This window comes from Macrosteles quadrilineatus, unplaced genomic scaffold, assembly GCF_028750875.1.
Source record: "Macrosteles quadrilineatus isolate MER2022 unplaced genomic scaffold, UCM_ALF_1.0 Scaffold_2__2_contigs__length_208266976, whole genome shotgun sequence".
Lineage (NCBI taxonomy): Eukaryota > Metazoa > Arthropoda > Insecta > Hemiptera > Cicadellidae > Macrosteles > Macrosteles quadrilineatus.
This window is the reverse complement of record NW_026542595.1, coordinates 77,621,062-77,633,682: the sequence shown is the minus strand read 5'-3', so window position 1 is coordinate 77,633,682 and position 12,621 is coordinate 77,621,062. Positions and strand designations below refer to the sequence as shown.

General features: G+C 32.7%; 1 protein-coding gene across 1 annotated transcript in view; it reads right to left on the bottom strand.

The window, feature by feature from the left end:
- Positions 1-1,558: 1,558 nt before the first annotated feature.
- The window catches only part of LOC128985608 (helicostatins), a 279,539-nt gene continuing 268,476 nt past the window's right edge, over positions 1,559-12,621 (bottom strand). The window contains exons 3-5 of the mRNA XM_054405248.1: positions 7,086-7,304; positions 6,163-6,542; positions 1,559-3,772 (exon numbers count right to left, since the gene is read on the bottom strand). Coding sequence (XP_054261223.1) covers positions 3,633-3,772; positions 6,163-6,542; positions 7,086-7,303 — 738 coding nt within the window. The 5' untranslated portion in view covers position 7,304 and the 3' untranslated portion in view covers positions 1,559-3,632. The remainder of the gene's footprint in view (positions 3,773-6,162; positions 6,543-7,085; positions 7,305-12,621) is intronic.

Here is a 12,621-nt window from a genome sequence, read left to right as displayed (position 1 = left end):
CATATTTTTCAATATTCTTCCTTGTCTTTTATGTTGGCAGTCTTTTTTACTAAAAAAATTCCTATCCACATTATGCCTATCCTGTGGGTGATTTTTATGAAGCAAAGCAATGGGTGTTTTGCAAAGCAAAGAAAGCAAATGTTTTACTTGCACATTTGTATTACTAAATAATAAATGTATACATTATTAAGATGAGTCGGTGGCATAGTTGGTTAGTGCACTGGCTCTCAACGATACCATCGCAGCAGACAATTGGTGGGTTCGAAAGATGGCCAGAGGAGGAATTAAGTTTTTTCAGTACAGTGCATCTTGTACCCTTGCTTTTTTCTTTATAACACCCTTACACAGGTGAGGCCCATGTTGGTGGGCAATTCAAGGTAAAAATGGCTGCCAACTTAAAAAAAACATGATAAATTCTTTAAAAATAAGTTTTTCAATAATGTTGTATTTTTCATATTTGGTTCTCAAAACTGAGAAGTTCCCAATTTTTTTTTCTAAATCATTTTGTAGAGCTAAAAAACACAAATAGTTGAGTATCCTGGGGTGTTTTTGTTCGGTTACGGAAAAGAAATTTTTAATAAAAAATTGCAATGTTGTTCTTATGGAGAATAAGTAAACTTTTGCAGTTTGCTTGTTTTGTATATTTTAATCAAGTTTGTTAATTCATCAGCTTTTAACATTTCACATAAAACACTTGTTTACTACCTTCCCTGTATGAGTAAACCTAAGTCATGTTAAATTCAACGTTTTTAAGGAATAAATCTGCCACGTCCAAGGGAAAAAGGTATCTTGGTAAAACTAAAAAGCCAATTAGGCTACTGGAATTCGCTTAGTCTGCAGGTTGTTGTGGCGGGGGTGTTTTTTTAAAGTTCTGAACATCCTGAGCCAAGTGTTTTTTGTTAGATGCCCCAACTGTCATACCTGTCACCTAACTAAGTTTACACTTCAGGGAACTAGGGAGCCCAATAACAACAAATAATTTTCTTTATTATAAAACAATGTGATATTGTGGTTTGTCTAAAATCACTGATTACTTAATACTAAATTTCAATTGTCTTCACATTTGTTTGTGACATTTGGTATTAAACTGTCAGAAATTTTAAGAGAGATAAAAGAACTGTATTATTTTAGTTGTCAAACATTAAATCAAATAAATGTTGCTACTGGGCTTCCTAGTCCTGTATAGCATGAACTTAGTCGAGCGGCAGCAATAAAAGAACCAGACATCACTGGTGACCATACCCAGCTTTGGACAACACCCAGCCCTTAGCTCACCATAGGCTGTTCAGAACTAAATATTAGTAATTAACTCAATAATATACAAATTAATAAATTGGTTTTCTATACAATGTTTTCTTTAATTCATAGAGGGCTGTAATTCATTTCACAAATCTGTAAAACATGAAATAGCAGTTTTTCAAAGTTTTTTTAATCAGTTTTTTATCACCATCAAATAAACCTATAATTGAGAAAAATGTTCATTTACGTTATAAAAATTAAAAGCAGACTTTTACTTACCAAGGAGCAATACCAAATGGTAAAAAATGAAACCACTTAATCTTTTTTCACAAATTTATTTGAAATAAAGTTATGGAGGCTTCTCCCCCTTTGGCTGGGGCAAGGAACAACAGATTAGACTTTGCATGGGCCAACAATATCAAAATATATACAAGTTATATGATATTTGTCTCTATTAAATATAATACACTATGTTCTTGACACAATAGCCATGCATTTCTGTACAAAATCATATATGACAAATAAAATCAATGTCTGAAGTGAGACTTTTAAAACTAAATTCAAGGTTCGAAAGAGTCGTTCATGATCTGTGGAGGATTTGTCTTATAAAAAATTCCATCACTCTTTAGTCTTTTAGTTGCACAATAGTATTTTGTAAAAAATATAAAAACCTACCACATTGTTGTTAGTTTAAACAATGTTAGGACTTTAATCATCTTTTTTATTGTAAAGTAAAATCTTCTGGACATTTATAAGCAATGAATTAATACCTATTAAAATATGTAACTGTATTACACCACAGGGTTTTTTTAATGTTTGCATATTAAACTTATGACTTAATCTACAAATTTTCTGTATGACTGATTAATTATGGCATTGTTTGTTGGTTTAATTAAACTTTAGGCTAGGATTATACTAGGACGCTGGCGTTCGGGATGCTGGCGTCCGAGAGGCTAGCGTCCCACGTCGAGCCGAAAATGACGTGATTTGTGTTGGGATGCTAGCCTCTCGGACTGCCATTTTATTTCAATGTTTTGTCACTTTTTGTTTATATCTATTTAAATAACATTAGGTTTAACGAGTACCCAGATTTGCTGCTTTAAGGAGGCTAATATTGTGTGTTTTTAGTAAAATATTAATAGCTTAGTATAAAACAAATCGGCCAAGTTTGATCAAAATATATCCATACACAAGCAAATTCCAACAGTTAACAATATTTGCTATAAGAATAACATGGGGGTTTTTAATTTACACTTCTTTGAACTAATAACCGTACGAAAACACTTTAATATGCCTAATTATTTGCATTTAAGCTAATAAAAATTGTCTAGAGACAAATATGACAAAAACCTTTTTTCCATAAAACTCCGTTCCCAAGGAGGCACAAAATCGAGCGTCCGGTGGCTTTTTTAGCATCCGACGCTGGCATCCCTAGTATAATCGCCCCCATTTGATTTAATGCCCCGCTAGCGTCCCAGACGCCGGCCTCCCGGACACCAGCGTCCTAGTATAATCCTAGCCTTAAACTAAGAAAAAATATCTTAATAAACATTTATTAATATACTAGTAACACCAATAATCCTTGTAAAAAATGTGCAGCAAATAAAACACATTTGTGACAAGCCTTTGATTTTAGAATATGTGCTACCTTCTCGAATAGGAAAGGTCATAATATTATAATATGTTAATTGACAAATATACTCATGGTTACGATATACATTTTGACATCAAGAGTAAATTTTAAAATAGTCCATAAATATTCTCTTGATCATATGTAAGGGTAAGCATAAATAAAACAAATGCACGGTTATTTGTTGCAATCATATAATTATGGCTATCATTATATAGTTGCATGTGAACTATCAATATTTAATTAGAATTCAATTTGAATAATAACATTGTTAAAATCTCCAACATCAATGGGAACTCTAATGACAATATTAATTTTTTAGGTTTTAAAAATTATTCTCAAAACTTAACTACATTTAACACTATTTTTAAAAATATTTCTGAGAAAACCCATGCAGTTTCACAAAAATAACTATATAGTTCTACTATAGCAATGGCTTTTTCAATAAAACTAACGCTATATATATCCTACACTAAAAATGGTACAAAAAATAAAATAGTTATGAAACAGATATTTTTTTTTGTTTGGGGTATAAACTTTAAAAATACCTTTTTTCGAATTTCAAGTCTTATTACTCTGGGGTCTTTTTTTGGATAGTAGTATTATATACTTTTTTAAATAGGGAAGTTGTTCGTCATTTCTAGTTATCTAAATGGTAAAATGAGAAAGAAATAAACAGTTTCTATGGAGACACCCCATCACAGACATGGTACGGTAGCATAGACGTATATACGGCGGAGTGCGGAGTGGAGAGGGAGAAGGTTCAGTGTAGAGTGGAGGTAGAGGTCTGACCCTCGCGTTTACCGAGACCGAAGCTGTAGTGGGGACTCCTCTCTTGTCTCTCACCTCCCAGCGACGCAGACATCTCCTCCTCTAGTAGGTCTCCACTGATCTCCCTCTTGCCTGGAACAGTCAGCCGAATATTAATAACAAGGGAAAAGGGGGACAGTTCTCAGCTGCAAAAGTAAGTTAAGAAATTAACCTGTACCGGTACTATTCACCAGCCCCATGAGATGACCATCTTGAGTAAAAAGTTCTTAAGCTATATTTCAGAAGAGATTCAATCCTATTCTTATAATATATATGAGGTTACATTACCTTAATCGCCAAGTGATCCGTGTAGTCCAAATCTAGGATTACGTACGTTTCGACGTCAATGCGTCATTGTCAAATCTACAAAAACTTTTTTAAACCATAAGGGTCACGTCATAGTCTTTCCGACACACACAAACGAAACAATAACGGACAAAAATACATTTAAGTAGGCCTACTAACTAATTTATGGTAAACGGTCGTCACAACATAGTACAGATCTGATCGCATGCCGAGACTCGACTGATGGTGGTGCGCCGCTTCCTGGTTTATCAACTTGGACTTTGTCCTCTGCCACCTGTATCATCCAGTTGTGAGCTCTTTAGTTTTATGAGGGATTCGAACAATGCATTTGACTGGAAAACACATTTGTCATTCAACAAATTTTGAGGCTGGTTCCGTGTAGCTTTATAAATCTCATAATTTTCCAATGCAGTTAATCTATGTCCTTTTCTGCAAATGTGTAATGGTTTTAAATTACTATTAATATTTGTATAGTTGTGGTTGCTATTGGTCAGATGTGCTGCAAAGTTAGATTTTTGTACAATGGTGGCTTTAGGCAAATGTTCTTTAAACCGCTTTTCGAATGATCGTCCTGTCTGGCCTATGTAGATCTTCTCGCAGTCGTCACAAGTTACATAGGCCAGACAGGACGATCATTCGAAAAGCGGTTTAAAGAACATTTGCCTAAAGCCACCATTGTACAAAAATCTAACTTTGCAGCACATCTGACCAATAGCAACCACAACTATACAAATATTAATAGTAATTTAAAACCATTACACATTTGCAGAAAAGGACATAGATTAACTGCATTGGAAAATTATGAGATTTATAAAGCTACACGGAACCAGCCTCAAAATTTGTTGAATGACAAATGTGTTTTCCAGTCAAATGCATTGTTCGAATCCCTCATAAAACTAAAGAGCTCACAACTGGATGATACAGGTGGCAGAGGACAAAGTCCAAGTTGATAAACCAGGAAGCGGCGCACCACCATCAGTCGAGTCTCGGCATGCGATCAGATCTGTACTATGTTGTGACGACCGTTTACCATAAATTAGTTAGTAGGCCTACTTAAATGTATTTTTGTCCGTTATTGTTTCGTTTGTGTGTGTCGGAAAGACTATGACGTGACCCTTATGGTTTAAAAAAGTTTTTGTAGATTTGACAATGACGCATTGACGTCGAAACGTACGTAATCCTAGATTTGGACTACACGGATCACTTGGCGATTAAGGTAATGTAACCTCATATATATTATATCTCAGTGATTCAGATAAACAACATACAACATGAACCTATTCTTATGTGGAAAGTCTTTAAGAAAACCTATTCCAAACATTCCTTAAGCTAAAAGTATCCCAAAAATGTTCTTGAGCTCAACATCCTAAAAGTCTGTAAGATTCATATGTTTGCGATGAGCCATTGCTGAACAACTATGCCTGAGTTCACACCTGTGATCTCCGAGCTATAGAAGCTGCCAAAACAAAACTAAGGTATTCCATTGCTGAACAACTATGCCTGAGTTCACACCTGTGATCTCCGAGCTATAGAAGCTGCCAAAACAAAACTAAGGTATTCCATTGCTGAACAACTATGCCTGAGTTCACACCTGTGATCTCCCAGCTATAGAAGCTGCCACAACAAAACTAAGATATTCTGAGACATTGCTCCTGAATCGATGTCATATAATTTGGATAGAATGTAATGTCTCTTCATTCTTTTTGGAAACATTTTCTCATTGGTGGCCCAATGCTTCTAGGTGTTGAGATTGCTTCGGCAAAAACCTCAAACAAACAAACCCAAATACAAAATATTTTATATTACAAAATATTTTTTAAAGCCTAAAAAAGCAAATCTTTCATGTGTTTTTTCAAATAAAACTGAAATAATTTTAATTGAATTTTGAGGCAAGTCCAGACTTGACTATAAGATATAGGTAGTACATCATAGATCAACAGATATTAAAACTATCAACTTTACTACTGCAGTTATTGAAATGATTTTGACTATAATATTTAATATTTACCCCATAAAATTAGATGAATCGGATGTTGATTTGCTAACAACATATAATACATTTCTGATGGGATTGTGATAATATGTCTTATATTTTAAGCAAATTCATTGGATATTTAAATTCTACAATGAAATAAAAGATTATTAGTCTAATTATATAGTATAATGAATTTACATACCTAATCCAAAAGAGTACAACTTGTTCTTTTTGCCAAGGCCAAAGTTATAAGGAGAAGGAGCAGCTCTTTTTCCTCCGATTACATTGTCATCAACGTCTTCATCGCTGTCGTACTCTCGTTTTCCAAGCCCAAATGAGTATAACCTGCCCTCCCTCTTGCCCAGGCCAAAGTTGTATGGTGATGGTGATGCCCTCTTGCCCATCCTGTACTTGTACTCTGTGTCGTAATCTGTATCATCATCGTCGTAGTAAGCACTGCGCTTTCCCAGGCCGAAGGAATACATCTTGCCTTCTCTTTTGCCAAGTCCAAAGTTGTATGGAGACGGTGCAGCTCGCTTACCTAGGTCATAGTCTAAATCTCCGTCATCTTCTGGGTCGTACCTTAAACAAATGTTTTTACTTCAAATTCTCATAATATTCTGTCATAGTTCCATAGTTCCTTATCAAACTCCATAGTATTTAGAAAATGCCATTTTAAACTCACATTTTAACCGGTACTTAAAAAAAATACTTCTTTGCTCCTAGTTGTGACATTTACTCTAAGTAAATCCCCCCCAAAGTAAGAATTTACTAATACATGAGTACAGTTTGTGCTTTATGTCATTTTGTTGCATGCAGATTAAGGTTAGCATATCTTGAAACTGCAAATTATAATTTTACAGTTAATTCAATCAAAATAGCTATAATCCAGGTTTTGTATCACTAGCAATAATAACTTTTATGCGTTGTATCATTGTTTGATAAATATTTCTATAGGCTGTAAGTATTTAGTGAGAAACAGGATAATCAGCAAACTTAATTTTCTGAACTATTATCTCCTTTTTCAGTTATTCAGAAACTATTCGTTACGTAACCACAAGCTAAACAAAGATCTATGAAGTGCAACCTTTGTTAAAACACAACCAAGATAAGAGGGTAGTTTACCTGTCTCTCTTCCCAAGCCCAAAGGAATACATGCGGTGACCAGAGTCTCGTTTTCCTAGGCCAAAATTATAGACAGGGAGGCGCTTGTACTCAGAAACATAGCTGTAGGCCGCCCTTTTGCCGAGACCAAAGTCATACAATCTTTTGGCGTTATCTGTATCAGCAGCGGACACTCGCCACGACCACAGCAATATCACAGCCAATATGGAATACATCATCCTGGAACATCACGAACAAAATAACATCTCAGTCAACTTGGAATACATCAAACTGAAACATCACAAACAATATAACTTCACAGCCAACAGGGAATAGTCATCCTATAACATTCCACACAACATGATATCACAGTCAAGACAGAATGTATTACATCACAAACAGTATGACATCACAGTCTTCACAGTGTACACCTTTCTAGCACATGATTTGTGGTTAAATGTATAGGCCGTTAGGAGTATATCGTCCTTCCTAAAAACGCATCTTAGAGGATCACAATATGAATAATATTGCGGCCATCATAAAATATCTATTTCCATAAAATTACAAACAGTACAGATTACATCAACATAGCACATCATACTTATTGTATGAATTAAATGATGTTATGATATCTTAGCCATCACAAAGTTCAATATTATACCAAATTACATACTTATGATGCCACAATAAAATAAAAAAATCTTGAGTCATTAAACTCAATATGATGTCCCATCTAAGACGGAGTGCCTTACATCATAGAATATCATCTTAAACCTACAAACATTATCACTTCCTTTAGTACCAACCTAAAATCATTTAAAGGATAAAAAAGCTAAGTAGGTATAGATAACTTTACTAAAATTGATAACACATTCATTATTGTGTGGGTAGACTATAATGGACACATCACTTCGGTTGTTTATTTCAACAGAGGCACGGGACATTACCCTCAACATGAGTCCATGTCAATTAGAGAACATTATTTGCTTCACACCGTGATCAGAGTTTATCATCCCGAATCATCTCACACAAAATTAATTACGCATGTTCCTGTCCAGTATGATGTTTAAAAAGTATATTACACTCTAACGTATTGTATTGTTAAATATATTGACTGTGATGATTACAGTAATCAAAACAAATTGTTTAAAATAATAAAAAATGATATTAAATTTTATAAATTACAAATAAAACCTCAAATAATGAGGGACAAGTTTCCTCAAAACAATTCTATATACGTAAAGTCTTTGTAAGGGTTTTACTCAATTTCCCTAAACAAGAAACACAAGACAAGTCCAATAAACTGTGAAGTAACGTAGTGAAGTTGAAGAGAACAGTTGCAAAGTATTCACAACAGCGGGACGCCTTCAATATCTGTTCCGCAATATTGCTACAGAGTACGTTCTGCCGCGGCCCGTTTCACGGCGCACCTCGCAAATTACGTTCAAACATACTACAGTAATGTTTATGTTTAGTTTTAAGTTAAGAAAAATACAATTTAGTTAATATAAATAACTAGGACAAACGTAATAGTGGTAAAAAATAAAAAAATAAATGTTACATTGTAAAACATTGTGATTAATTCATTTTACTGATATTAGGATTTCAAAGTGTATACTACTGCGTACAAGCTGTAATACAAATAAAATTGATAGAACGTTTCTTTATTTTAATACTAAACGGTGAGGTTTATATTATACAGGTATATTATATAGGTTTTTATTATACCTTACACAATGTATATTTAATTACTTACAAAGTATTTAAATTATATTTATATAAACCATGTACATATTTAAAGCTATTTAGGAATACCTTTAAAACACAGGAAACCCCAGATTGGTTATAATGAATTGTGAAAATAATAATAAACTTTGGCTTCGGTTTTGACCACATTAAATTTGCATAAATTCCGTCACGAATAATCATTTGTATTATTTACCAAGCAAAAACAGTTTAGTTCAATTACTAAATAACTTAAGATAGATCTGTGAATAGGCTATGTAGAAAGACTGATGAGGTAGATAGCATAAACAAACAAATGCAACCAACTGAATCTACAGAACCAAAAAACCTTTGTGTACCTCTAATTCCTTCTCCTAAAAAAAAATTTACGAGTGTAGACAGTTATAATAACACGGAGTTGTTTTACAAGAACCCAGAGTTTATATTTTTCAATTTAAGTGTTAACAGATTTAGCTACGATTTTGACACAGATTAAGTATTAATCCAAGCTAAATATATTTTTAATATTTCCAAGAAGATGCGAAAACGTGTCAACACGCAAAAAAGTGACGAAACTCTTAACATTTGTTGAAATGTGAGTTCATTGCAATATGTTAGGTCTTATAACTGGTTACTCCTATAAATAGTAGTATGGATCTAAAAATCTTAGTTGTACTATTGACAGTTTCTATCGAGTTTTACATGGTAATTTTTATGTTATTTACGCGAATATTGTTGTGTTTTCTATAATTATTTTTATGTCATCCTAATTAAATTAAAGACGACCAGAACGACCTATGCAACTAAACTCACCTGGCGATGTAGGTGGAAAGTACTGCGCTATCTAGTGTTGACAACTATAAGCCGGGGTTTAGATATTGTGGATTATCTTTTATAATAAAGATGCACACGTGTTCTCCGCAAAACGTTGCTGTTCAATAAATAACCATATGGTATTCAGGGGTTGTAGAATGTTATAAATATTACAGTTGAATTCTTGTTTCGTATGGGGAAAAAATTATAACTTCCATTTTTTACAACAAATACCCTCCCGTGAATTAGATATGTCAACATTATAATTTGGTTTTAAGGTTTAGATCAAATAAACTTTAATAACGAAAGTACAAAAGGTTTTTTTTAATTGGCACTCTGTATGACAGATTTATTCAACTATGCTTTCTTTGGGTAAACATTGGTCGAGCTGATCCTATGGTAATGGGATGTCTACTTCAATATCATAAGTAAATGATATTATACATGTTTTTATTGTATATTGTACATTACCTTAGGTTAAGTTGTGTAGGTGAAAGTAATTACTGTAGTGCAATTGAGAACCTACCCATTTTCTCATATTGATATCTTTTGTGATGTAGAAAGAAAGTACGGTATTTCGTAGCTTAAGACATGATGTACGGATGTCTATGAACACATTATTTTTCTGTGATATATTCATGACTGAGTTTTATATATGAAATCAATAGTGTAAAATAATGAATACTCCAGAATCATATAATTGTCATGACCATTGTATTGTTTCTGTTTCCGCGCCGGTGAATCGTTTATTGTTTAATAATACGTGAATTGTTCTTGGGAAATATTAATGACTACACAAATATTATTGTTAACCTTTTGGTCAAAACTATCGGAATGTAAAATACCGAACATGTCCCATTAAGTTTTACTCTTTCACTTCACTTGGATATTTATTTAGGGTGTTAAAAAAATGGAGACATAATTTACGTAGTGATTCCTTGGGTTAACGAAGTGATTTTAGGAAAAAATGTTATTCTTGATTTTCTCTTTATTTTGACCCAAGGAATCACTACGTAAATGATGTCCCCAACCTTTTTGAACACCCTGTAGAAGCACAAGAGTTCCAAATATCTTTATCTATTATCTTTATCTTTATCTATTACAAACACATAAGATTATGAACGTAAACAACATTATATTTGACAATAGGCTCTGGTTTTTGTTTAATTGTTTGTTTACATTATAGACTGTTATAATATCATTTTTTTATTTTTCGAGAACTAAATACACATGCAACTAATATTAATTGGTTTCAGACAATAATTGTCTGATAATTATTATAATTATTATAAAAAAAGTTAAATTGGAAGTGCTAAATCTTTTACAACTATCGAAGATGTGTAATAGTTCCGTAAACTTATACATAAACGAGGTTTATTGTTTATTAAATTTGATAAACGTAGGATTGGAATTTCCAGATATATTTGGTAGGATGATGATATAATTGATGACTTGAGAGAGGACTGAGTCAATAAGATAGCGGCTCTTGCTCCAATCTCTATAAAGCGTTTATACAGTGAATAACGATTTTTAAAAAGATCTTACCGGCCTCTTTGCTCTGCATTTGCCCGTTCAAATGTGCCACTGAGGTCTGTGTGCGGAACGAGGGTGAAAAGAACTATACAACTTTATTTTAACTTTTACCTTTTTTTTACTAATAAAAATTCGTAACAGGTACTAGGATCCGTTCCCCCGACATCACGCCTTGGGCTCTTAGTCCGTGAGTTTGAAAGATAAAAACAATCAAAAGTTAATAACGGTATTTAATTTACAGACAAATCAGTAGTGTCTTTGTGGATTGTGTTATTAGTTTGATATTTATTCCTTACTAATCTGAAAGTACAAAAATGCGTCAAATAACACTTGTAATAAATACAGTATATTTACACTTATACTGTTCACTCACAAGACGGTAAATATATAAATTTAAAAGAAGGTAAGTGGTGATCGATTTAGATTGGACACTTCAATCATCATCAGACCCAATAGGCAAATCATGATTGGGTCTGAGAATGATTGGAGGGTCCAATCGAAATCTATCAACACTTACAATCTTTTTATGTATATATATTTATCGTATTTTGAGTAAACAGTATAAGTGTAAATATATTTATTCCAAGTGTTATTTGTCGTATTTTTGTACTTTCAGGTAATTTAATAATACGTACGATGCTGATCAAACACCTCAACAGCATTCACAACAGTCAATATCATATTTTGTGTTTTTAGTAGGGAGTCATTCCTACAAATATAAAACATACTGAGAAGTAGTTAAACACCTCATTAGGTAATCAGTTTGAGAAGAGATTACAGTTGTATAGAGGGAGCCAGTAGGTCTAAATGGGTTTCGTTTGATGTAGCTCGCAACAGAAGACGAATTAGGGTTGGGTGACGGATAACTGTTTTTAAATGGACCTGAATTGAGTTACTCCTGATTGAATTGACACTTGACTTTTGCCTTTGAAAGAATCTATTTACAAACAACTCTAAACTTAGATTTAAATGCCAATGTTTATTTATATAACAATTCGTGTATAAAATATATTTTAGAAACAACAGTACATGGTAATAGTTTGAATACTTTAAAATTCAATGATTTATACGCTACTGAAAAGTTTACTTTATTATTTTTTGAACTAAGGAACTAGTTGTATATTTAAGAAACAATATATACATAAGCGTTGTTTTTACAATAATTTATGTATTTTTATTTAAAATTTTTTTTAATAACAGGTTCGTTTTTTATACATATATTTCAAATATGGGATCATGGTAAAATTGATTTGACTGGAATTAATTATATTAGTAATAATTATCTGGCAAGATTAAAATTATAAATGTCATTACAAGTTTAACACCTTACTAATAATAACAATCAATTGCTAATAATTTATTAGCTATAAACAGCAATATTAGTTATAATAGCTAATAACAACAAATTTTTCATTAGCTCAAAAACAATGTTTTCCACCCAGTTGATAAATGTATCCATATTTAAATTTGACTCAAAAAATTATTG